The 26,425-nt window shown below is 56.9% G+C and overlaps 1 protein-coding gene across 2 annotated transcripts; it reads left to right on the forward strand.

Moving 5' to 3' along the window:
* The first annotated feature begins 3,266 nt into the window (after positions 1-3,266).
* SCN4B (sodium voltage-gated channel beta subunit 4) lies at positions 3,267-25,802 on the forward strand. Of its 2 annotated transcripts, none has more exons than XM_073239711.1 (5): positions 3,267-3,285; positions 14,764-14,936; positions 15,951-16,179; positions 18,517-18,646; positions 22,079-25,802. In XM_073239711.1, exons 3-5 carry the CDS (start codon positions 16,047-16,049, stop codon positions 22,170-22,172), a joined length of 357 nt encoding a protein of 118 aa, XP_073095812.1. In that variant the 5' UTR covers positions 3,267-3,285; positions 14,764-14,936; positions 15,951-16,046; the 3' UTR covers positions 22,173-25,802. The 2 variants fall into 2 exon arrangements, with proteins under 2 accessions (XP_073095812.1, XP_017497787.1); XM_017642298.3 differs by lacking the exon at positions 3,267-3,285 and adding an exon at positions 6,643-6,861 and having other exon boundaries at positions 22,079-25,801.
* Positions 25,803-26,425: the final 623 nt, after the last annotated feature.

The following is a 26,425-nucleotide window of genomic DNA, read 5'->3' on the forward strand; positions in this document are numbered from 1 at the left end:
ACTGGACGCTCAGCCTGGCCATTGGGGAATCCCCCGGGAGGGGCTTTCCCTCGCAGCCCTGGCAGAGTCACCTTTATACTGACCGCAGCTGCCTCCGCTGCTCAACTGGGACAAATTCCCTGCAAACAGGTGGCATAGGGACTGGGATCCATTTGACTCAACAGATTGAGAGCCCCTCTTGTGGGCAAACGGGCAGATGGAGAGGCTGTGGTCTGCTAGGAGGGGAAGTGTGTGTCACAGCTGCAGCCAGTGCAGTGGCCAGGCCTGTGGCCCCAGGGGAGAGGGATTAGATTGTCCCATTCTGCCCCAAGGTGGAACATTAGGGCTAGTGGGCAGGGACAGATATTGATCCAGTAAAAGACCCGACTCTGCAGAGGGCTGAGTTTCTCTGAGAAAACGAGAGCCCCATCCCGGAAGGTATTCAAGCATAGCTCGGGGGTGTTGCTGAGAAGATTCATATATCCGGGCATACTTTATGATGCTTTCTAAATTTACCAACAGTGGCCTTCTGCAGCCCTCATTTTAGGAACAAATGATAAAAATGGGATTAACTCTTGCTTGCCTGAAGATAACTATGACCACACGTAGGTTAACTCCTGACCCTCTGTCTTCTTACCAGTCAGGCTCTCCCCAGGCCACCTCTGTACCCTTGTACCCCTCCTCCCTATTCATCTTCATTTGTCCATGGTTTTCGGGGAGGGGCAAGCCCTTAGTCACAGTGAGAAAGAGGTTGGGAAAGGATGGGAATTTGGAGTAAGGCATCAGTTGGGCCCTTCTTTCCATAGATCAGGCCAAGTCTAACTTGTGGCTTTGGCCATTCAGCCAGGGCAAAGCGTCCCCTGTCCTTCCAGTCGAGACTGTAGATAAAAGGTGACAGTCCTCCTGGCCTTCTGCCTTCACCCTCCCAGTTTTGCCTGTCGTCCCCTACCCCACCCCTGCCTGCAGCGTGCCCTCTGCTGGCTCTCTGGTGGGGCTGACACGGTTGGGAAGGGCTGCGCCGAGGGGCACATATCCAGCCTGAAAGGGCTTGAAGGGCGGAGGGTGGGGGGATGCGTGCGTGTTGATTAGACTAATAAGAGCAGCCACCATTTCCCGAGCACCTACTCTTCCTGGCACTGAGCTAAGCATTCTCCTATATCAGCTGACTTCACCGTCGGGACAGCTCCCAAGCTTGCATTCTTCCCTCACATGTACAGATGAGGAGGCCAGGGTTCTGCTACACTAATTCATGTGCCCACAGGTGACATGGCTAGAAAATAGCAGAGAATTCAAGTCCAGGGGGTGTGGTGCTGAAGCCATCATGTCACGTGGTGAGGACAGGGGACTGGCCTCTTACAGCCCAAAGACTTGGGAGGGGGAGGGGGACGGTAACCCTGAACCTGCCTCCCCATGACTGCACAGCAAGGTGCAGTGAGAGTGCCTGGAAACAGAGGCAAAGCCTTCTTAGTAGGCCCGCCGGGCCCCAGCCCTGCAGCCTGGCCCTTGACCCCACAGCGCTCTGCAAACAGCTCTGACCTCTGATGGCCACCTTCTCCTCTCTTGGCTACTGAAAACCTATAAAACTTCCTCTTTACCTGCTGGCCAGTTGTCTCCCTATCCCCAGCCCTCCCCTTCGGCCTGTGTCACACTCCAACTTGTCCAAGTTACCCTTCATCCAGGGAGACTCCCCTCCACTCCCCTGCTTCCGCCTTCTCTGGGCCTCTCCATCTCTCCCCACCTTCTTCCCTGGCCACATCTCTCCTATTTCACATCCCCCCTCACCCCGCACTTTGCAAGACTCACTGCTCCCAGTTGGAAAGATTCACAGGGGCCGGGGTGGGAGCATTCAGGCCTGGCACTCTGCACACTTTTTACACGCATGGTTTGGTCTTTCTGTCTCAATGCCCAGTTCAGCGGCAGGACCAGATCTAGGGTTCCAGGAGGACGTCTGGCCATTCAGCAGTCCCAGGGGCAACCAGGCTGCAGTGAATGACAAACTCTCCCAATGCCTGCAGCCCCCAGCCCTCCTGAGCCTCCATTCTCCCTTGATGGCAGGGCAGTGGGGCATGGCGATCCCCCCGAAGCAGAGATAAACACAGCTCCGGGATGCTGGGAGGGTGGCTGAGGCCCTGCCCTGGGGCTTCACACTCTACTCCAACGCGACCCAGAAGGAAAAGATGCCTGGGACTCACCCTGTCTCTGAGCTGCAGTGAGGGAAGGCACCTGCTCCTGGAAGTGGGTACATGCCCTCTCCAGCGTGGGACTGTCCGGTGAGCACCTCCCTCACCGGGATACTTCAGCTTCCTCCCTCCTCTGCCCTCCTCCTTCCAGTGAGCTCATCTGTCTGGGGTTCCCCACCCCTCTTTGCCTGAAAGGATGTTTGGGCAAAACCTGGCAACAAACAGAAAGAGAGGAAGGGAGGGATGGAGGAGGTGGCTGTCTACCTGCTGTGCCCAGAGCCCTTAGAAAGGGCAGATGGGTGAGGAGGGTTATGGAAGGGGTTTTCTTTACCCCAGCTCCCTGACGGGAGGTGGGCTGGGGGCAGTGGGCAAGGTGGCCAGCGCTGGGTCCTTGCTGGGCCGCTAAGCCGCAAGCCTGTGGGTGGCTTGGTGCAGGACGTCCTGTTAACCCCCTCAGCACCTGCCAGACTTCAGGGGATGCTGAGACTGTGGCTGGGGGCGAGCGGGCACCCTGGGCAGGAGGGAAGGATGGCAGCAGGTGTGGGTGTGCAGGGAGCAGACCTACGTGCACTAGAAATAGGCTCCCCAAAGTTTGTCCAGCTGCCCAGTACCCGACGCCAGCCAGAGAGGCTGAGGGATTTGGGAGCGTTTAACTTTAAGTTGATACACGCAGAAGATCTTGGTGCGTGCAGTTCCCCATCCTGTGATCGGGGCCCTGCTTGTAACTGATGGCAGCTCCAGGAAGGTGGAGAGCGGAAGCAGTGCCCGGGGTTGATGAGGAGCTGGGAGGTGGGGTGCTGGGGGGCTCCCTGCCTCCACCAGCCCAGGCCAGACGAGTCAGTGCTGCCCGGTGATCTCTCGATACCTGTGATGCCCTGACCAGAGCAGCAAGGGCCATGGGAGCAGCGGGAGAGGGCGATGGCTGCGCGGGGGAGCCAGGGGTGGAGGCTCCCTGCCAGGCTCTTGTCACTCAGGGCAAACTCCTCCCGAAATAGCTCTGCAGACCTCACTGGAGCCCTCCCTTCCCCATCCTCCCCTGCGGGGGGGTCTTGGCTGACTTTCTGGGAGCTGACGAAATGGAGCCCTCCATCCAGCTGCTCTGGGAGAAGCGGGACTGCCCCCAGGGGTGAGTGCCTTCCCCTGTAAGAGCATTTCCCTGATGGGGGCAGGAGCTGAGCTCAGCCCCTTGACCGCTGCGTGCTTCCCCCACCACGCACTGCTCCTCCAGGCTGCCTCCCCTCCTGCTTCCGGTCCGGCTCCCTGGAGGGCAGGAACAGAGGGGGTCGCCTGGTCCCAGAAAGGACTGTTGGATGAACTGCTTCAAATAACCTGTATGAACCCCACAAGGAAACAGTCTCCTCCCCCTTAAATCTAGGCTCCTTCTCCTCCTGCCTGAGACCAAAAAGCACCATGGCGCTGGGCCAACCCCTCTCTGCATCCCTGAGAACTCGCTCCTAAGGTGCTTGTGAACCAGGTCTCCGGAGGCCTGATGTGCATTCCCCTGTCACCAAGAATCAAGGCTGTCAGGTGCAGTGGGGGGCTGTGTCCAAGCCCCGTCCCCACCCTCAAGGGACGGCCAGCCAAAGGAGGGAGGTGAGCCCAGGCGCCTGCCCATTTCCTCCCCTCCCCACCCATTGGCTGGGGGCTCCTGAGCTGGTGAAGGGGTCTAAATGAGGGAGGGCTCCTCAAAGAGGTCGTTTTCAAAAGGCGGAGAGAAGGACTTCTGACCTCTTCTTGCCCCTCCCCTGGCATGCTCCGGAGGCTCCTCCACGCTAGATTAATGGTCTAGAGTTTTAAGACTTTTTGAGGAAAGTGCCCTATAACTAAAACCCTTCTAGCCGCTAATGCACTTGTCAAGCACTTTGCCCGGGGCTGCGGGGCCTCCTAATGTTGTTCAGAGAAATGCTGGGCTGTCCAGGGAGGGAACCAAAACGTGGGGGAGGTTCGAATCCTGACTTAGGGGTCACTTTCTCTGTGACTTTGGGCCACACCTTCTACCCCTGGGCCTGTTTCTTTTGTGAGGTACACATGTGGGTTTCCAAAGGACCCTTCAGGCTCTAAGAATTGGTGAGCAGCGAGGCAGAGGGAAGGTGGAGGGCACGGGGGCAACTGGCACCTCTTCCTGTCGCTGGGATCTAAAGATATCCAGGGAGCTCTGTCCCCCTCCCTCCCTCCCTCCTCTCTGGGCAGGGGTCACTTTCCTTCCCTTTGGCTCACCTCCTGTTTCACCTCAGCCTCCTGTTCTAGAAACATGACCCCTGCTGTAAAAATAAAATGGGCAGCATGGATGCCTGGTCCTGTGGGTCTAATGCCTGGGACCGCCTGGCGAAGGAGTGGGTGAGGGTGCAAACCTAGAGACTGTAAGAGGCTTCGCCTTTTGGGCCACAGACTTCTTTGCAAATAATAAGAGCTGAAATGGGTGCTTGCCCTGTGCCTAGCACTCTGCTAAGCAATTTTACACGCAGTGACAGCTCATTCAGTCAGCTCCAAGGCCTGGGGTAAGTGTACAAATGGAAATGATGTATTTGTCTGCATAAGTTATACATCAAGATAACAAAGTGTTAAAATTACTTACTAGCCTCTGACTTGATTAATTTTTCCTTGGCCTTAATCTTAAGACCAGGTCCAAAAGCATTCCCTGGCCTCCTCTGGTCCTGTAGGGGTGGGGCCTTCACCAGTGCCTGAGAATGCGCCACCTGCACGTCAAGTTCCAGCCCTCTCCCCCATCCCCTGTAACCGGCTGTCCCTTGCCACTCCCCGGGGCCTGTGGGGACACATCTGGCAGCTCCTGAGAGGATGGACCTGGGGAAGGGGCTTGCTCAGGGTACTGACATTTAAGCAGGGAATTTCAGGGTTCCAGAAATCCAGGGCATGATCTAGAAGAGGAGGTGCATGGCCCACCCTCCCTCTTGTCCCACGAACCGCCTTTCCCAGTGAGGCCAGAGGAGGGCCAGAGTGGGACCTTCTGAACTCAGGCGTCCAGGGCAGAGGCCTCTGTCACCCAGGTGTAAGGGTGCCGTGGCTTTGAACAATCCCATGAGGTAAATATTGCTTTCACTATATGACAGGTGAGGCTTCTGCCGATGATCACATAACTTGCTCAAGGTCATGTAGCAATAAATGCTGGAACTGGGAGTTTACTCCCCAGCATTTAACTGGAGAGCCACTGGGCCAGGGGCACAGCCATACTGCGGACGGCAGTGACCCTCTCCCCCGGAGAAAAGCAGACATTCAGCAGTTCCCATACAACCTCAGGGGTCCATGACCTCTCGAAGCCCAAGACCCCAAGTAAAAAACGTGGGTGGTGGGAGGCCGTTGCTGGGGCTGTAGTGGGGGTCAGGCCATGAAGTAGGAGCAGGTTTCCAAGTCTGAACTAGTCTCCAGACAGACCCGGAATGGAGGGTCGGGATGCAGACAAGATCTGTGGGGGAGGGGAGGCCTTGGATGGTTGGGAACGGGTGCTGAGGACATCAGACTTTACTTACCAAGCCACCCACATAGCCCTGCTCACTTTTAATTCGAGACTGTCCGGGGAAAGGCTTGCCTGCTAGCGGTCTCTCCTCAGCCCTCTGACCTGGCTGTGATCCTCCAGGCAGAGGCTGCCCTGGGCTTCTCCACCCGCACCCCAAAGGGCAGGGGAGGGCCTCTCCTCCGCTTCCGAGGGAGGCGGGAGGCTCTTGGAGGAGGGTGGGGGGGCAGAGTCTGAGGGGAGGCCTAGGTGGGGCAAATGAGAAGTAGGGGTGCCGCGGGAGGGTGAAGTGTCTGGCCCTGATCCCCTAACCAGGAGCATCATGATTTCCCAGGAGTCTCTGGAGAAATGCAAGGGGTGGGTGGGCGGTGGGCGGGGGCAGCTTGCAATCTGAAGCTCTCTTCCCGGAGCCCTGCCCAGCGGGCGCCGTAGGCGGCAGGCGTGGGGCTCCCAGGCTGCAGGCGCGGGGGCCGCCGGCTGCAGGGTCAGGCCCGCCCGCGCCCATCCGCTGCCGCAGCGCCGGCTGCGGACGTTCCAGCGGTCCCTCCGCGGCCCGGGGAGAGGAAGCCGCTACTGTACCCCCATTCCTAAAGCACAGCAATTCAGCCTCCCAACACCCGAAAAGCTCCACCTCTGCTCCCCCGAAACTATCTCCTAATTGGCATCTCAGCGCCTGGGAAGGTGCGGGCGGCTGCGGGCGGCCCTGCAGAGCCAAGCCGCAGCAGTCCAGTCCGAGCTGCAGAGAGAGAATGGGGTCCCGGCCTGCTCCCGGGGCGCCCGGACCACGAGGCGGGGCGCGCCGGGCTGGGTGCGCAGCGGGCGGGGGCGCCCCGGGCTCCGCCGGGGCCACCGCCCCTCCTGCGGCTGGAGCGCTTCCAGAGCAGAGGCGCAGCGCCACTCGCCTGTGCGCCCGCCCGGCGGTCCTCCCGCCCCTGCGTCCCGCCTTCTCGGGGCGCTCCTCCCTCCCTCCCGGGCCCTCGGCCGCCGCTCCTGCCGCGGCTCCTCCTCTCCCCCCGCCCCCCGCTCTCTGCTCGCTAACTTTCCCGAGCCCCGACCCGCGGCGCAGAGCTGCCCGGCAGCTTCGGGGCCCACTGCACGCCGCGGGCCGCGGGCGCGGCTGTACCCTGCATCCCATCCCCGCGCCCCCGGCGCGCTGCGGAGAGAACGGAACGATGCCCGGGGCTGGGGACCGAGGCGCTGTCCGGGCGAGATGGCTGGGCACTGGGCTTCTGGGTAAGGCAGCCCCAGCTTGGTCTCTTCCCCTGACTCTTTCCCCCTCTGTCCCCCAGAGAAGGGGATACTTGGAGGAGCAGTGCATCGGATCAGGTGGGCTTTGCAGTGCAGCGCCGAGTGAGCACCGCTGCCACGGGCTTCTTGCCGGACACCCGGCCCGGACTGCTGTGCTCCCTGGGGACCGTGCGTCCCTCGCCCCTCTGGCCCCCCAGCCTGACGATTAGTTCTTTGCTGTCCCTGGCGCCTTCAGCCCCAGGCTTCTGGAGCTGGGTCTTGGGGCTGCAGAGAGGGCCTCCCAAGTTCAGAGGTTTAGGCGTGCTGGCAGAGGGTGTCTGTGCCCTGGGGGTCGGGGTTGCCAGGTGGGCTGCACGTGCATGTGGTTTCTACGCCTGCCCCCAGCTGCTTGCAATTCGGATGCTTGTTGCCCAGGCATCAGGCATGCACCAATCGGCGGGGGTGGAGGGGGGAGGAGGGCCCTCCCTTCCTCCTGGCCCTCTTTCCGTTTGTCTGCTCTGCCCTCTACCTCCTCTGGTGCCCACTGCCTTCCCGGCAGCTCCTAAAGACTGGAAGGGGGTGAAGGGACTTGGAGGGTCATTCAAGCCCCCATTGAGGAAGGATCTTCCTGCAAAGATTCCATAGGGAGGACCTGTTTAACCTGCTTCTGGCTCTTCATTTTGGGGATGAATGTGAAGACTGAGGAGACACATCCAGGGGACACAGAAGGAACACAGCATTAATGTCTATTAATAAGAACATGACAGTTTTGAGTGTCAAACTCTGAGAGATTAGAGAATGGTATTTGTTAGTCCAGAATGTAACCTTATAAATCACAGCCGGATTTCAATGTAAGCCGACTCCATCTCTGGCACCTGCACCTCTTCCTGTTTATATTGTCAGATTTGGCTTTTGGCAGCTTCCCCCATCGGGCTGGGCACACTATGTAGGCATTTGTACTGAAAACGGAGACAGAAGCCTTTAAGGGCCGTCGCTGCTGTTTCTGCAAATGTGAAGTGTATGCAGACCTGTCATGTTGGCACCTGGTGGTGGAGGGGGGATGGACTTTTTCTTTCACTCAGGAGCCCCTGGTTTACACCCCTACAGCTGGATAGAAGAACTGGTGTTTGCTCTTAGGCCTTCTGCACAGATGTACGCTGGGTTCCCAGTGGGCCTAAGGAAGCGGGCCTCTGTGAGGCTTGAGGCCCCTCTTCATGGCGTGGGCACAGTGCCATTCCACATAAGCACTCCCCCTTCCCACCTCGGCTCAGCCCAGATTTCCACTGTGACCATAGCAGGGATAAGGGGTCACTGGGGAATTCAAACTCATACAGTCATTAAAGTCGCCTGCTTATCAACACCTCTGGCTTCCCTTCCTCCTGCTGCCTGGCTGGGGGTTAGGACGCCAGTAGCTGGGCTGTTAGAATATTCACAGACCTAAATCTTCCGTGGGGAACCACACTAGACAGCACGCCTATGTGTGTGTGTCGGGGGGGCTGTGGGCAGAGTCTTGGTACTTTTCTCCAGGTGGATTCCCCACCTCCTCCAAGGACTCTTCGGCTGGGTAGACCAGGTGAGAGCAGGGACCCACTGTAGCAGGTGTGGAGGAATCCCTGAGCCACCCTCTGGGAGCCCCAGGGGAGAACAGGGTGACTTGCAGGCGGGAGACCAGCAGGCCCCAGCACTGCGCCCCTCCCCAAACCCCCGCTCTGTACTGCATGCGCCTCTGGTGCAGAGGGGGCACCACTGGGGTCCTCAGTTGGACCTTGCCCAGGCAGCCATTGCTGATGCCTCAGAGTGGCATTGCTCTGAGCCTGGGACACAGATGCCATCCTTGCTGTCAGTCCAGGAGGGGAGATGCAGGGTCCACCGGCCAGCTAACTGGAGATGCTCCCTGGACGCATCAGAGCTAGCAGGAACTTTGGAAAACATAGCACAGAGCTCCTCTAAGGATGAGGAAACCACAGTGTACAGAGAGGGCAAGTTACTTGCCCAATGGTGCACAGCCAGTTGATGGTCAAGTAGGACTGAGTCCAGGTCTCGCAGGCTCTGTCACACCAACCTGCCTCCTGGTGAACTGAAGTCTGAGGAGGCGAAGGTCAGCAGGGATTGTGCTGATGGGCTGAAGAAGGCTCTGCAGCATGGCCTTGAAAGTACAGAGGCCTGGGGCACCCAGAACTGTCATTCTCTCAACTGTGCAGAGCAGGTCCAGAGCAGCAAGTTCCCAGGAGTCCTCTACCCCTCCTGCCCCCTCTCCCCATATCCAGGTCAACTCACAGGCTGAGACTCAAGATTTTTGGTAACCTGACAAGATACCCTTTTCTTAAATTGAGGGTTCCCCATAGAAGATTCAGGTCTATGAATATCCTATACACTGTGGTTTCCTCATCCTTAGAGGAGCTCTGTGCTATGTTTTCCAAAGTTCCTGCAAAGTTGTATATTGCTATTGAGGTTTATGAGGGTGCCAGTCCCTTCCTAAGCATGTAACTGGTAATATATCTGTCCTGCCCACCCCTTCGTTGTTCCCTGATTTGCTTAATTGCTGTGATCTGTGTGTAATTATCACTTGTGAGGGTGCTATGTTGCACAACCCTCTTTCCCTTGGTATGTATTTATTAAGGGCTTGTTTAATGAGAACACAATTAAGGAGAGGGTGCTCAGTCCCACTCAGAGGAGGGGAAGGGAAGGCTGAGTAAGAAGTTGTGGAGAGGAAGAAAGATGGCAAAGGGGAGGAGTGGAGGGACCCCCCAGGTTCGCCTCTGTAAACAGTGATTCTTTCTCTGGAGATGCAGGCCTGTGGGGTGCCCTGAGGGCCTTATGACTGGCTGTCTCCTGGTGGAATCGGCAGGGTAGGCAGACCCTGGGCACAGATCCTCCCTCCCAGTTGCTGGGGGTGTAGGGATCGGTGTTAGCCCTAGGCTGGCCATGCACGCCCATGCTGTGGCCTGCACGAGGACGGACAGGCTCATGGCACTTGGACTTGTTTGTAAAGCTGCTTTTGTCGAGTATCCAGTGCTGTCTCAGGAGCATGTTCTATCCCAGCAGAGCTCCTGGGAGTGGGCAGGAAGCAGGCAGGTTGCCTAGGGAGAGGGAGCTGAAATCTTCCCTTTGTCTCTGGGCCCAGGGGCCTTGCCTGGCCCAGCCCTGCCTCCCACAGCCCCCAGGGCCTGCACCCCAGGAGGGGGTCTTGTCCCGCTGGCCTTGGGGCCCACTTTCTGCCTCGCAGCTCTAACTTTGAACCTTTCTGACTCTGCTTGGGCTGAGTGTATCAGCTTCCTTATTAAAGTCAGCCGTGTTTCCGCCTGCCATGCCAGGCAAGCTAAACTTAGAGAGGCACTACCCTGCCCCTCTTTCCTTCCTCCACACTGGGGTGGGTGTGACTGATCCTTGAAGGTGGGAGAAAGTAGCAGAGCAGGTGGCAGCTGTGTCCTGCCTTGGCATTTGCCTTGGAATGTCTGATGGGAGCCAAAAGAATCCTTCGGGTGCGAATATTTAATGGTAACATTTGCATGTACCCAATACCTTTTCACTTTAATAAAACTTGGGAGTCCTGAGTCAATCCTTAGATAAAACCCATGGCACCAGATAAGGATGGGAGGAGGGAGGCTGAAGCCTTCAGAGGATAGTGAAGGCACTGGTTCCTCTGGGAGTGGCTAAACGGTTGGGGCCCTTTAGTAAGCCAAGGCAAAGCTTTGGGGTCTAGGACTGGATACCACATGAATAGCTGGGGTCATCCATCCATCCAGAAAGAGACTCCCAATCCCAAATGCACATACACGCACCTTGAAATTCTGAAGAATTACGTTTAGAACAAAGCACTTTACTCCAGGGAAATAGCCATATGGAAAAAATTACCTCTAAGAGGTGGTGCAGGGTGTAAGGAAAAAACTGTGTGGAGGCCTGGCGACAGTCTTGGCTGACACTGGTCATTAAGCTAGGGGTGCCCCGGTTACATGCAGACCTGTGATGGGGCAGCTATGCTCCCTGCCCCCTTCCAAACACTAACCTCCTCTACCTGCAGGTTGCTTAGGTCAGAGGATGGACTCACTGAAGCCCTTCTTGTGTTTTTTAAGCTCACATTTTGGCTTTACGCCAGTTCAGGAGGTAGGCAAGACACCCATCCGTGGGTTGGGGATGTGCGTACCAGGTGTGGCATCTCTGATTTTCTCAAGGGCAGTAGGCAGAGTGGGGCCTGCCTTGCATCTGCTGGCCGTTCTGCTCCTGGCTTGGTCGTCCTGCTGAAGCACCCTCCTGGGGGCTTCTAGTGGATCATCACCTGCCCGTGCTCCCTCCGCGCCCCCTAGCACAGCCTCACAGGTGAGATGACAGGACGCAGGCCCCTGGGCCCTCCCGTGCCTAAGCTCCCAGACAGAGCTGGCAAGACTTCCTGACTGCTGGGCGGGCATACAGCGCAGAGGCCCGCCTGGTCCGCCCTCTCTGGTGCCTTAACTACGCAGGGCTCTGGACGTCGTGGAAACATCTCTGCCTTCCCTGTGCCCCCCAGGCTGTGGCGGGAATGGCGGTGCCCCCTTCTGGGGGTCTGGGCTTCCTGAGTGTATTAGAGTTAAGTCAGCCACATAGGCGCGCACCAGTCAGGCAGAAATGTGCACTGTCATGAGCCAGACCTCAAAGAAGTGGTTTTCTCCTCTATTCTGGACTCTGCTTTTGCTCTTTTTTGCTTCTATCTATTTAAAGCAGCCAAAGACGTTTCACTTTTGATACGTTTTCTTTGGTGCTCTTGGATATCTCATTCTGGCTGGAGTTCGGGAGGTGATCTGACCCCTGACTTGCGTTCTCCATCTTCCCCAGGATCCCGGTTCCTGGGCAGGGCTGCCAGCGAGCACTGGAGCCTCGAGCTGTGGCACTCCTGAGGGAGGCCCGTAGTTATCAGGAAGCTGCCTTCGGAGAGCTTTCCTGTCACAGCTCCGTGCTCCACACTCCATTCCTTGGCTTGTGGGGGCACTGGGGGGAGGGAGGAGGGGTTCAGAAGCCGAGCTGGGGTCCTCCACTGCAAGGCCATCTTCTAGGCTGGAGGGTGGATCTTGGGCCTGGCTCCTGTCCCCAGACTTCTGGTGATGGTCTGTGGGGGCAGGTGGGGTGGGGCAGAGGTAAAAAGAAGACGCGGAGCGCGCAGGAGAGCGGGTCCCCACAGTGTGAATACTGCTTATTCCAACCTGCTGGTCAGCGACCTTGAGCAAGTTCATCTCTCTGAGCCTGTTTATTCATTTTGTATATTGGGGATAGAAATAATGACTACTCCACGGGATTGTTATGGGGATTAAATGAGACAGTATCTATAAAATGCCTGTCCTGTCTTATAGGACATGCTCAGTCCCAGATTCACCATTTACTATGGCACCTGCCTTTCGACATTTCAGTGAAAATTGGTGTTAATATATATAAATCTTCCAGCACAGTGATTCTCAGAATGTCATCCCTGACCACAGTGTTCTCTGGGAACATTTTAGAAATGCAAAATCTCAGCCTCCTCTCTTTATCTACTGAATCAGAGACTCCAGAGGCGAGGCTGAGCTCTGGCTCAAATTCGAAAGCCTCTGCCCTAGACCAATGCCTGGAACGCAGGGGCTGATCAAAGAATGAGGGCTGATGGAGACCATTTCGCATCACTTGGAACCCTGGTGGCAAACCCCACTATGTGAGGATGTAAGGAAGGATTTTCTTGCTTTGGGGCTTTGGTGCTAGAAAGGTCTCCTGTTGGCCTTAGACAAGTCACCTAACTTCTCCATGTGGTTGTCTTGTATAAAATATGCAGCTGTGATAGCACGTCACTCATAAGATGGGCCTGACGCATAGTGAATGCTCAATAAATATCACCTATTACTGACAGTGGCAGGGTCATGATGGCTACTGGACCACGGGGTTTATTTCTGACCTTTGAGGTGAGAGCACCCCACTTGGCCATCGGAAGCTAAGGGGATGTGAAGAAGCTGAGGGCAGCCTGGGGCCTCTGGCTCCCCTTGGAGCTCCTTCTCTGTCATTTAAAAAGCATTACACAGGTGGCACCAGACATCATTTTCTCGTGAGGGCAGAAACAAAAGGAAACTGGTTTGCAAGACACCATGGGGGCCTCAGGTTAGGCAAAAGAGGCCTTCCTTAAGAGGACGGGAGAGCGTGTGAGGTTGGCGACCTTTAAAACAGACTGGCCCTGGCTGTCTTGGGAACAAGACCAGTTCTGGGAATTTTCTGCAGAGCTGGGAGCTGACCTGGGCAGAGAGGGGTTCTCAGTCTGCCCAGCCACTAACCCCAGTCAGCTCATCCGAGTGACCTCCCATGTGGGGGCTGGGTCAACTTGTCTCTAAAATGAGGCAGTGGCCCTAATGGATCAGTCTGCGTCCCGTAGCTCTGGCGTCCCGGGTGCGCCAGGCTGGAGGCCTGAGTGGCTGCGAGAAGCTGCAGTCTCGGAAGTAATATCAGGGAAACCCATCCAGAAGCCAGTGCTGCCGGACGGCTGCTGTCAACTGCCCACTAGCCCTTGAGTCAGCCCCGTGGGGGGACTTCAGCTCCGTGGGGACGTTGTACAATGCTGGACAAGGCTCCTTGTCCTTCTGGGACCAGCTGCTACGTGTGATTAATAATACCCTTCCCTTGGCGGGTAAGAGGTGAGAATGAAATGCAATCAGCCGCTTGCAGCACTAGGCAGGGATTCAGGTCCGGGGCAGGGTCCTTACTGGGAACCTGAGAAGGGTGGCCTCTGAGTCCTCACCCAGGGTGACCCTGGTGCCCGGTTCTCCTAGGGACACGACGAGCTAGGTCTCTTACTGTGCGCCGGCCTCCCCACGACCCTGAGGTACCCCGGGGTTTCTCCAAGGACTCTGTAGGACAGGACGAGGGCCAGGTGCCCTTGGAAGCCGCCCTCCGGAGGCTGCGAGTGGAAACTCCCGGGGTCCACGTGCTCAGGCCGACTGGTGGTGGTGACGTTCAGGGGGCGCGTGCGAGGGCGTGTGGAGGAGGCGGGGGCGGGCCCCCAAGGGACGGTGGCTCCAGGACTGGGAGCCGGGTGGGGCCGCGGGGCGTGGGGGGCAGCACGGGCCGCTCTGGGTGGGGAGGGGACCGCGGGTCCAGCGCCCTCCCCGCGGCACCCCGTGCGCACTCGGGCCGTCCCGCCTCCGCTCCGCTGTCTTGCGCCCTCTCACTTTCTCTGCCTTTATCGCCGGACCCCCTCCGCCCTGGCGGCTGCCCAGTGCCGAGCGCGCCCCACGCCCTGCCATTCCGGCCGCTTCCGTCTCCCTTCTGCTCTCAGGATCCCGGTCGGTGCCGTAGGGCTTTGGGCCCCAGCGGCCAAACGCAGACCCTCTGTCTCTGCGCCCCTCGGGGCCGGCCGGAGTCCCAGGGCTCGCTGGCGACTGGCCGCCGGACAGTGTCCGGGGACCGCGTTTGCAGACTTTCCCTTCTTCACGTCACGGGACCCCGCCCCCAAACAATAAATTTCCAGAAAACCTAACGAGGGCCCCGCGCACGTTCCCAGGGGAAACCTCGTTAGGAGCCCATCCTGCTCGAGGCGGGGTGCAGGGCGGCACTTTCGGGGACCGCGGCCGGGTAGGTGGCGCGCCTAGGCTGCTTCGCTGCAAGAGCTTCGCTGCAAGGTGGTGTTGGGTTGGGGTGACCCCTGGTGGTTAGTCGGAGTGCCACAAAGGCTGCTGAAGCCCAGAATTCAGCTCCGCCCAGGCCAGGAGGGAGAAATGAACACTGGCCAGTGGCCCTGGTCAGTATCAATGCAAGTGAAGAGAGCCATCCTCCCGAAATTGACACTGAGGGTGACGGAGACCGCCCTGCCTGGCCAAGCCAGTCCACCTTGCCTGAGAGTCCCCTTCCAGAGCTGTGGCCTGGAGGTGTGTGTGTGTGTGGGGTGGGGGGGGTTCATTAAGGGAGGTGGTGCCCCTTACACAGGTCTCTTCCTGCTGCCTGCGTCCCTGTCACTGGAGGTGTCTGTGGGAAAGGCCACCACCATCTATGCTGTGAACGGCTCGGAGATCCTGCTGCCCTGCACCTTCTCCAGCTGTTTTGGCTTCTACGACCTCCAATTCTCATGGTCCTACAACAGCAGTGACACTTTCAAGATTGTAAGTAGTGGGGGAATGGACAGGACATTGCAGCCCCTCCTGCCCTCCCTGCCGCCTCACCCCTGTCCTCCATTCCCGGCTCTGGTCCCCTCTGGGCCAGCCCCACTCTGATGCGCTCAAGTACCCACCTTTTGCCACCCTGTCTCCCAGTATTCTTTCCAAAGCCTGTCTAGAAGGATCTAAGCAGAAGGGATGCTGCGATCGTGTTGCCAGAATTTGGGGCCTGTTGGAATTCTTGGCTAGTGTCTGTCTGGGCTGAAGAAATACCTGAAACTTGGGTTGCTTGTGTAGAAATTATTTAATTTTAAAAAACAGGAGATAGAAAGACCCTTGGAAGGCTCGGAGAGGGGGAATGAGAACAGTCCACGTGGGAGAAGGGCTGGGGACGCAGACCTGGGAAGAAGGGAGGGGAAGCCAGAGAAGAGGGCGAGCTTTGCAGGAGGCCGAAAGGGCTGCGGGCCCCGTGGGGAGGGCCAGTCGGCAGGTGTTTATTGCATACCTACTCTGCAGTCCACAGAGGACCCGAGACATACACAGGGAAGTCCCAGGAGACCAACTCCGGATATAATCAAGTGCTGAACGCAGAGGGTGCTGATGGCTACCATGGTAGGATTGGTCCTGGTCTTGAAGGAGGGCAAGAATTCAGATGGACCTGGGACAACAGCATCAGCAAAGGCTTGGGTGGGGTGGGGGAGGTGGGGGTGACAGAGGGGAATGAGTGTGGTATTTGCAGGCGTCATTATGTAAAAGGCTGTTACAAGAAAGCCATAAGAGCTGTATTCCAGCGGGACCTTAATAACAGAAAATGGGTTTAGCCTGCAGCAAGCACAATTCAAGTTAGACAGGCAGAGCGATCCAGACGGGAAGGAAAAGGGGAGGGAGCGCCTGGAGTCACAGGCTCTTCCTGGACCTGGACAGGGAAGCCATCCAGGCAGTGGGCTGGAGTGACGTCATGGCTCTTGAGGACCCTGCCTCTTTCTCAGCCACCTCCAACCCCCCTGTTTTCCCCCACAGCTCATAGACGGGACTGTGAAGAATGAGAAGACTGACCCCAAGGTGAAGTTCAAAGACGATGACCGCATCACTCTGGAGGGCACTACGAAGGACAAGATGAACAACATTTCTATCCTGCTGAGGAACGTGGATTTCAGTGACATGGGCAAATACACCTGTCACGTGAAGAACCCCAAGGAGAATAATCTTCAGCACCAGGCCACTATCTTACTCCGAGTTGTAGATAAATGTATGCAGTGGGGGCTGGGACCGGGCAGTGGAGTGGGAAGGACTGGGGGCCCCCAGCTCAGTGCTACAGGGACATGGTTACACGGGCCACGTTGCTGTGTCCTTGTGCTTCATACTTGCAAGAGTTCCTGGAAGCTCAAATAATTTAGCTTGAAGGCTTATTCTGCCACTGAGCAGCTGGTGATATGCACTTAGCCTGGGTCTTGTTTCCTCGTCTGTATGATCGGCCTCCTGCCAGGGTGGTCCTGAGGGTTGCAGGCACGACACGGGGGTGTTTTGTGATGGGAGAAGCTCTCTGTGTGTGCGGAGCGTTACTACTCTTGTGTGTTCTGTCAGCAACAGTTGACTGAATGCCAGGTATTGAACCAAAAAGTGCTGTTGATGATACACAGGGCTCTTTCTTGAGGAATTATGGTTCAGGGCAAGACAGGAGATGGGGAAACTGAAGCTGGGGCGGAGCACGTGGCAGCTCGGGTAGCAGAGACTGGGAAGAATGGGCCGTCCCCTCCCGAGCACAGATCCTGGCTGCGGAGTCCAGCGGACTGATGAGACAGCGAAGAAGCAGGTGATGAGTAGTGAGGTGATCACGTGAGCCCAGACACTGGCGGTGGCTCGAGAAGGGTCTGGGGGAGTTAGGCTGGGCCTCGTGAATGGGGGTCCTGGAAGGCTAGGGAGGCGCAGAAGCACAGAAAAAAACGGAAGGGAATGGGCTCAAGGGTCCTGATTATGTTGCGTCTCTTGTGTGCCTGGGGGCTCACTGCTTCCCTAGATGGCACGCATTGCCTGGAGAGAGAGGTGCCTGAGTGTTCGGTGTCCAGGCCAAGGGCAGAACCGGAGGCCATCCACCTCATTCTGCTCCTGGGGTCACTTGAGTTAAGTCTGTGTGTAGCACTTTGTGCTCAGCCTTCCCAGAGGGAGGAGAAGGGGCAGGGGAGCAGCAGCATTTATGGAGCCCTCCTGGGTGCCAGGCTCTGAGTTGGGCACTCTTATTTACCTTCACTCCTTCTCTCCTCACACATTCCTTCGGGGTGCATCTTCTCTCTGTTCTTACAGATCCACCCATCCATCTATTCAACAAATGTTACTTACTATGCGGGGGACATTGTTCCAGCTGCCGAGGGTTCAGGCTGAGCAAGAGAGACGTGTTCCTGCCGGCAGGGAGATTTCCTTCCAGTCAGGGGAGATCTGTAGTGCACGCAATCAGGATGAAAGTTCCATGCCAGGGAACATGGCCACTGTTACAGAGAAAAAGTAAAACGGGGAAGGAAAGATGGGGTGCTAGTGGCATCAGGAGGGAAGGTGACATGGAGTAAGGATGTTTGAACGAGGCGAGAGAGGAAGCCATGAGGGAGTCTGGGAAGATAGTCCAGGCAGAAGGCACGGCAAGTACAAAGGCCCTGAGACAGATTCTTGCACAGCAAGAAGGCCAGTGTGGCTAGAGCAGGGCGCAGAGCAAGAGATGAGTCACATTAAGTCAGGTTGTGTGGGGTCCCTGTAAGCATGAGTGACACAGGAGCCACCGCAGGGCTCTGAGTAGGAACGGGATCGCTCTGGCTGCTCTGCTGACAACCGCGACACCGAGAGGAGACCACTTAGAAGGCTGCTGCATGTATCCAGGGAAGGGATGTCTTAGGTTAGTGCGGTACCAAGATGTCAGCTTCTAGAATTTTTTAAAGTTTGGGCCATTAGGATTCTCAGGTGGATTGGATATATGGGGTTTGAGATGAAGAGAGAAGTCAAGGGTGACACTGAGGATTTGGGTCACAGCAACTGGAAGGATGGGGTTTTCCCAATGGACTCGGGAGTAACTGTGGTAGAGCAGTTTTTGCAAGTCAGGAATCAGTGTTCAGATGAGCAAACTGAGGCTAGACGGGTTAGGTGACCAGCTCAAGGTTACTAGCTCGTTAGTGACCATTGAAATCCTTTAGTTAAAATTCAGACTATTTGACTCCAAAGTCTTCCTGCCATACTAATGATTTATAGGAAGAGTCTTAATATTTTTCTGCATGGTTGAAGGAGACCTAGAAAGAGGCCAGGAAATTCTCAGGGGGCACTGTGGGGGCCTCGACAAACCTGGGTGCTGTGGGCCCGAGTGTGAATTATCCCAGAGCTTGCGTGTGTGTGTGTGTGTGTGTGTCTGTGTGTGTGTTTTGGGGGAAGGGCCCTCTTTGTGGGGGCCATGGTCCAGCTTCCCTGCTTCCTGCTGCAAGGCCTGGGAAGGGCGTGTCCCAGCTGCTGAGCTGGGAGGCTGGGGAGCCCTGGGGCTGCCACGGTGCGGGTGCCCGGTGCCTCCTGCTCCCCTCGCCCACTCTCCTCTCTCCCTGCTCTGGCCACGCAGTGGAGGAAGTGGACAACACCTTGACGCTCATCATCCTGGCTGTCGTGGGCGGGATCATCGGGCTCCTCATCGTCATCCTGCTGGTCAAGAAGTTCATCGCCTTCACCATAAAGAAGACCCAGGAGAAGAAGTGAGCTGCCTCCGTGGCACGCTTCTGCCCCCCACCCGGCCCCCACTCACGCTTATCCTGTGGGCCTGCCCACTGGCATCTGTCTTCTGCACCTGGCATCTCCTTGCTGTCTCACCTTGCTGCCATGCGCCTCCACCCTTCCAGCTGTCTCCTGGCTTCCCAGTCCTCCCACTCTCCTCTGTCCCTGCAGCCCTCTTCCCCATCTGCCAGCCCCTCTCGGTCTCACTCCCTGTTCCCCATCCTCCCAGTGGCACTTGCTGACTACACTGCATTCACTGGGCACATAAATACGACACCCTTGCCCTTCCTTATCGTGCTTTCTGACTGCCCATCCCGTTAGCTTCTCTCTTTCCATTTGTACCACCCAACCTGAAGTCATAGCAAGGGATTTAGGAAATCTTTTTTAAATTCAAAATTTTTTTTGACGGTTGTGGATTCTCTTTTATGGAAGCTTTTAAAATATTTTTTAAAGAGAAAATATAAAATCCCATGTACAGAAACTCTAAAAAGGGAAGGGAGGTGGGAGCATTTTATTGTAGAATTCTGAAAGTTCAGCTGGGGGAGGTTAAGAGACTGCTATGGCCTCCCCGGAAGCCCTAGGGTAAGCTCAGGGGAGGGGGGAGGGGGGGGCCGACCCAGAGGGGGTAAGCCCAGGCCCAGGATTGCGGGCACAGTGTCAGGCTCCAGAGCAGCAGGTGGTGGGGGTGGTGAAGCAGGGCACAGCAAAGGCATTTGGAAGTGGTGCTCTTAGCGAGAGAGGTGAGGCAGGCCTGCCACTGGAGCAGAGGCGGCGACAGCAGCCAGGAGGCGCAACAGAGGGGGGAGATCGCTTTGTTCCTGTTCGCTCTGTTCTGATTCTGCTTTACTGAGAAGAGGGAACTAGGCTGGAAAGGGCAGAAACTGCACTAGTAAGAGGGGAAGGAAGCTGAAGGCAGGAGGACTATTAAGGGGATCGCCTTGGAATGAGGAGCCAGGAGGCACTGGGCCTCTCATCTCAGGCGCTGGCTGAGACAAAGAATTCCTGGGCTGTCTCCCTGCATCGTGGCCAGAGCTGTGAGCGTTTTGGAGATGTTGAGAGGGGCCGGGTACATGGAGTTGGACCACATTCTGTTATTAATAACCAATCTTCCTATTGATGGTGAGTGGAATTGGGGAGCAAATTATTCAACATACGGTTTTAGAAGCACTTAGAAAAGAAAACAGTGGTCCTTGGGAATTGCCACGGGTTCATCAAAACAAGGCAGGTAGGTCAGGAGACTGCTGCAGATAATAATGCTTGCTGTCATTCATCAAGTGCCTGCCACGTGCTAGGTACTCCGCCAGGCATTTTTATATAATGTCCATAATTTTTATTTTATGGTTAAGCAAAGTGGGGCTCAGAGTGGTTAAGTGGCTTGCTCAAGGCCACACAGCTGCTAAGTGATAGAGCTGGGATCTGAACCCTGGTCATTTGGCTTCAGAGCTTAACCTCTTGCCACCATTCCCTACTGGCTCATGGGGTATATCTACAGTTCATTCATTCATTCTTTCATTTGGTGGCTATTTTTGAGGTATTGGGTACAAGGCACTGTGCCTGGTGCTATAGGAAGTTCTGAAAGGAATAAGATTCTGCTCTTAAGTAAAGAAGATAAGCTGTCAATACAAATACATACAATACAAGGTAGAAAGGATCAGGGCCAGCAAAGAGGTAGACAGAATGCTGAAGGGTTCGGAGGAGGGTGGAATACTAGGGAAGGATTTTTTGCCAAGGGGGCATTCGTGATGGGCCTTGCAAGATGGATAAAATTTAAGGCCTGGAGAGGGTGAGCAGAAGGGTGTTCCAGATGGGGGAACTGCTGAGAGCCGAGGCAGAATCTGGGAAGTAACATGTGCCTGGAGAACAAGGCATTTTGTTTGTTGAGAGAGTGGGGAACCTGCTGGCGAGGAAAGGGAGAAAAAGCCTGCAAAAGGGGTTGAGGACAGATCCTTGGGGATCTGGGAGTCCAGGCTGAGACTGGCTTTCTCTCTCACTGCAGGGGAGCTGGTGAGGGCTTGCAGGGCCTGGCATGATCAGAGGTCTTTGGGGAAAAGGGTCTCACGGGTGCCTGGAACATTTTTTACTTGCATCCTCTGGAATGTCTCCTCCCTCTTTTCTTCCTCATCTTAGTCTCAGCTTAAATGACACTCTTAAAGAGCCTTGCCTGATCCCTAGAAGGCTCCCTAGGTGGGGTTCCTCCTTGCTACACCCCCATCCCCTCATTTACCACATTGTGTTGCAGTGACTTGTTTGATGTCATATCCCCTGAAAGACAGCTGAGTGGGCACCATTGAAAACTGTACATCCTTCCAGCTAGCGTGACAGTGCCTGGGACCCAGTAGGTTCTCTGTAAAGAAATACAGACTGCTTGAGGGTACAGTTAGATAGCTAGGAACTGGCCGGATCGACTAAACCTTAGGTAGATAGATGATAAAGATAGATGATAGATGACAGAACAATAGAGGTCTTTAGTGGTATGCCGCAAGGCTCTGCTTTTTCATTGTTATTAGTACTTGAACTACATGAAGAATGATATCAGATTTCTAGGAACCTAGTGACTAAATTGGGATCTAGGAGGATCTTGATAGGCTGGAGCTCTGAGCTAAATCCTGCAAGATGAAACTGCTGAGAAGAGAATGCTCAGTCCTTCCTGAAGGCCTCTAACCCGGCTACACAGAGTGAGGCTAAGAGGTAGTTTAGCAACAACAGCCATGAGAAGACTTGGAGATTTTCATGAGCAGAACGCTCAGAGTGGTGTGGCAGCGGGCCCGCCATGGAGAGCTCTGGGCAGCCTGGCCCTGCTGTGGGACGTGCTTAAACGGGAGCACCCCCAGCGTAGGCCGGTCAGGGCTGGTGGTGCGCCTGAGGCACGCCTTCCATCCAACCATCTCTCCTTCCTGCTGCCTCTGCCCATCCCACCCCCTGCTGTCGTTGGTGCCAAGCCCTCTGCTGGCTCTGCCCCTCCTGAGCTCTTTCAACTCCCTCTGGTCCCAGGAGCTCTGTCGGAGAGGAGCTCCTCGCCCTGGGTGTACTGCCTACGGGCCTTGACCCTTCCCCCGGGCTATCACAGCCTGGAAATCACCCTGGCTTGGCTTCGCCTGGGCTCTGAGCCCCGGGAACGGTGCCTGGTGCCCCACGTTGTGCTGTGCTGAGCCGACTAGGCGACAGCCGGCCCCCCTGAGCACACTCTGCGCTCACGCACTGTTCTCACTGCCCCCACGAAGAGGGTATCACCGTCATGTCCATCTGGAGAGGAGGAAACAGGTCCAGAGAGGTCAGGTGGCTTGCCCTGCAGTTACCTCTGCTCTGCAGGAGGCCAGGGAGAGGCCTGGACTGGGCGCGGGCCGGGCTCCCCTCCGCAGCGGCCGCGCCGCCCCTCTCTGCCCGCCAGACCGCCCTCCTCTCTTCCTCTCCAGGAAAGAGTGCCTCGTGAGCTCCTCAGGGAATGACAACACGGAGAACGGGCTGCCCGGCTCCAGGGCGGAGGAGAAGCCCCCGACGAAAGTGTGAGGCCCGCTTGCGGCCCGGCAGCCGGAGCACCGCGCTGCGGGGATGGACGGAACTTGAGCCGTGTCAGTGACTCCGCGCACCTGAGGCACCTGCTGCTTGGCCCGACCTGTAGTCTTTCTGGGTGGGGGGGGAAACGGGGATCCTGCCAGCCTGCCGCACCCCTCCCAGCCGGAGCCTCCCAGGGGGAGGGCTGGCCATGGGGGGGCCTGTGGAAGGTTCGGGAAGGGAAAGGGGGTGGGTCGTGGTGTGGGGGGCCGGTCCCCCAACACCTGGTCACACAGGTCTTCTTCAGGCTCCCCACCCTGAACCCGCACTACCTGGGTTTGCCCCCAGGTTTCTCTCCAGGAGAGACGTGGAGGGTCAGTGGGGCCTGCGCTGCAGCGGGACCCCACTGGACAGCAGTGTGGAGACCTCACTGCTGAGGGTGGGGAGGCTGCTGGAGGCAGGCCCGCAGTGGGGCTTAGAGGGGTACCTGCTCCCTGACGTCCCTCTAGTGAGCACTGTCCCTTTCCCCCCTGCAGGGCACCTGTCTGCCTCGGACCCTCACCCCTGTCCCCTTCCCACCCTCCCCCTGCTGCTTGGAGTCTCGGAACCCTCCCACCCAGGCTGGCTATCTTGGGCTTGGGGAGTCCTGGTGCACCAAGCCTGTTCCCCTGATCTCTGGGTTCCTGAGGGACTCATGACAACTGCCTGGACACTGGGGCACCATGTATGCCCTTCCCAGCACTTCTCCTTGGGGAATCAGGGCTGCAGAGTGGGTGAGCCAGTGTCCTGGGCCCCTCGGCCAGTGGGCCGATCTTTCTCCTGGGCATGGCAGGACCACGGCCACTCCTGGGAATGCCCCAGCTTGGCTCTCCCCACCCCTGCTTCCCCGAGGGGCAGGGGCATCCTCTCGCTGAGGTGTTGCACCCTCCAGCCCTCCCTCCTGTTGGCTTGCACCTCTGTGCCCCTGTCCCCATCTTCCCTGCCACCCCCACCTCCCCTGGCCCAGGGCTGCTCATCTCCAGCCCCAGCTCAGGGCTTTCCTTCTCCACAGGGGGCCTCTTGCTTTGGGTGAGGGGGCCCTTGGGTGTGCTGGCTGGCCCCTGCTCAGCTGCACCTCCCCCTTCCATCCTAGGCTTGGGGAGGAGCAGGATTCTCTTCCGAGACCTGGTTTGCACACCCGTTGTGTGTGGGGCTAGACTGTGCCTTAGTCCCTGCGCACGCTGTCCCCCTCCCATCCTTAAAGCCAACTTGGGGTGGCTTTGGTGAGGCTTCTCCAACGCACCTCCACCCAGGGTCCTGCGGGGGACCAGGGTGGATCATGTCACCACTGGCTCCCTGGCCAGTGACTGGATCTTGGAGCCATCTGCCCTGTGCTCCCATGGGGGTCCCTGATGGGGGCTGTGGTGGTGTTACCCTGTGGGGTGGGGTGGGGAGGTGAGGGGTGGCGTGGTGACAGGGGTCTCACCTTGTCTGCTCCCATTCCCTTGCTCTCACGGAACTTCTGGGTCCCTGGGAGGAGTGGGAGGGGAGCAGCCTGCTTCTCCAGGGCTTCTAGGGCCTGCCTCAGGACTCTCCCTGCCAAAGGTCAGCAGCAAGCCACCCCCAGGGTGGAGAGGGGGACTGATGGGCAACAGCCCCTGCAGAATGCTTGTGCCCCCCAAGGCCCGTTGCTGCACAGCGGGTTCGCAGGGACCCACTCTGATCTGCCTCTGTCCCTCTCACCCTTCTCCACCCAGAACCCATTCTAGGCATGGGTTCAGAGTTCCCTGGCTTTGGGGGCAGAGCCACCAGCCATTTGGAAAATGTCTTATAGCTGCTTTCACGCAAAACTGCTGTCTTCCCCGTTCCTAGCTCAGCACCTAGTGGGCAGCGTGTCCCGGGCTCCTCTTCCTCTCTCAAGAGGAGGCCTCGCAGATCGCCTAGCGGGAAGAGCCTCACCCTCCCCACTCCCGGGCCTGCTGCCGACTAATGGCGGGTCATGCATCCTCTTTCGGCTCAGCTTTTCCCATCTGGAAAATGGGTATAATAATACTTAGCTACCTCACAGGACTGTTGTGAGGCTTGGCGAGTTTTTGTTTAAAAAATCTTTTTGGCTTGGAAAGTGATCTAAGAAGCCAGGTGTTAGAATTGGGATTGTTCCAAGTCTTCCCTGTCCTCCCTCTGTGTCCCATCCCTGTAACACACACACACATGCACACGCACACACACACATGCATGCACACACACACATGCACACGCACACACACACATGCATGTATACACACACATGCACACACACACACACACACATTCTAATCTTTGTAATGTCAGAAGCTTGGCTGTGATGCTCAAAGCTTCCTGTCCATGGCTTTTGTTGGTGGTTTTCAGTAGATGTGATGAGGATTATAGGGAAACTACTGGGAGCCACAGTGCCCAGGGGCCCTCATGGCATTTAGTCAGCAGGGAACCAAGAATGCTAAACTTAGTCCTCACAGCAGAGAATCGTCCTGCCCCAGCACTGGGGTCACACCCATGGAGAGGCAGTGACACAGATTCACAACAGAATGTTGAAGGGCACAGCTGTCTTCCCAGGCAGACCCTCAGTGCACGCACGTCTCTGAGGGTGGTCTCCAGGTGCTGGCGAGGGTGCTTCCTGGGCTTGTGGGTAGGAGAGAGCTCTTTACAAAGCTCATCTTGGGAGCCTTGGGTATGCGCAGCTGTGCTGACAGCGAAGTTGGTGAGACTGAAGACAAAGCCTTTCCCAGGTCCTCATCCTTGGCCTCAAATCAGGAGTATAGTGCTCCAGGCCCTGGGCTTCTCCCGTGTTGAACTTGAACAGAAGGCATCCAGGATGAACGTGGGATGCTAGAGAGGCCTGGAGAGGGGTCAGTGCAGCTCAAGGGACTTTTCACCCCTGGCTGGCTGACCAGACCTGGTGGCCAAGCAGAGAGCATGCTCCTGAGATGGTGGCCAGTGGGGGTGTGCATGTGTGTTCTGTGGCTGTGGCGTGTGCGTGTAGGGACACATGCCTGTGGAGCAGGTGGCTGCACACAGGAGGGGGTGTGAGTGTGTGTAAAGGCTGAGTGTGCCTGACACCGGGCAGACTGCACATTTTGGGAGCCATCTTTCCTGGCCTGAGCTAGACCTGTTGGGGGCCCTGGAGGCTGAGAAAGGATAAGGACAGAGGGGCAGACCAGCCGTGTTCCTGGTTCCCTTGCCCCATGCCTCCCTCTCATTGTTACGGGACAGCTGCCGGGTGGGGGGAAGGAGAGCAGGGGGGACTTCTGGGGAAATCCCAGAGCTCAGCTTCCCTTTGCTTCGCCTCAGGTTGGGGTCCTCCCCCTCCCCCTTCCCCCCTGATATTCAGTGCTTTTGACTATCTTATGCATGGTTTGTTCCTCTGGCTGGGAAGACAACAATACCCATAGTCAGTTTTCCTGTATCACTATGGCTTCAGCAGTGCAGCAGCCGGCCTGAGGAGGCCTCAGGTCCGTGGGTGCCTCTGGGAGGCGCAGGGGTGCACGCACCCAGCACTGACTTGTGTTCAAGCACAGGATAGGTGTGATCAGACTCTCCTGCCTTTCTAACATGTTTTGCATTGTAGAATTTTATTTAGCTTTGCCTTGGATGAAATAAAAATTATGTTTAATAGAAATGGACTGGGAATTCCATTTTCGGCTAAGTGAGAGTGGGGTCTGGTGTTATGGCTTGCCTGCTGTAACTGGGACAAGTTTCTTCTCTGGGCCTCAGTCTCCTATGTCTACAGTGTCACCTGCTCTGGTGAGGTAACAGGGTAAAGGGTGCAAGAATGCCTGGCATAGCCACAGGCATGCGAGTCATGTTAGTGCTGATACCTTCTCTGGAGAAGTTGGACGGTTGGTTCTTTAATATTAGAATCACTGCCAGGGCCCTTCCTGTACTGATGACCTTGGTAATGATCTGGTACCACTAAATGTCATCACATCCCCTTCCCCAGCACCACCTGCCCCACGTTAACACATGGGTGCGGTGAAACAAGCTTCAAATGAACAAGGGCGACCTAAAGACGAAAAGCACAAACAACTCGCCGGCTGGAGTGTGCAGGTGCTCTGGGCCTTGCCTGGCTGGTTGGGCTGTTCTGGGGCACAGGCTGCCCAGGAGTGGGGGTGGGGCAACAGTTAGGCTCCTAGCTCAGGGCTGACTGTACCTATGTGCATTTCATGTTGTCCACTGGACATTATTTGGACGTAAATTGCCCATAGATCACTCTGCCTTCAGAAGACTTCCCAGCTGCTGGCTGCTAGGCCAGG

Source organism: Manis javanica, chromosome 6 (assembly GCF_040802235.1).
Source record: "Manis javanica isolate MJ-LG chromosome 6, MJ_LKY, whole genome shotgun sequence".
NCBI lineage: Eukaryota > Metazoa > Chordata > Mammalia > Pholidota > Manidae > Manis > Manis javanica.

What these genes read in the sequence shown, in the direction of transcription:
- SCN4B (XM_017642298.3), top strand. Translation starts at nt 6,801, where the DNA reads ATGCCCGGGGCTGGGGACCGAGGCGCTGTCCGGGCGAGATGGCTGGGC. An exon ending in GCTGGGCACTGGGCTTCTGG is followed by an intron (nt 6,862 to 14,763) that starts GTAAGGCAGCCC and finishes CCCCTTACACAG; the next exon opens with GTCTCTTCCTGCTGCCTGCG. An exon ending in ACTCCGAGTTGTAGATAAAT is followed by an intron (nt 16,180 to 18,516) that starts GTATGCAGTGGG and finishes CTGGCCACGCAG; the next exon opens with TGGAGGAAGTGGACAACACC.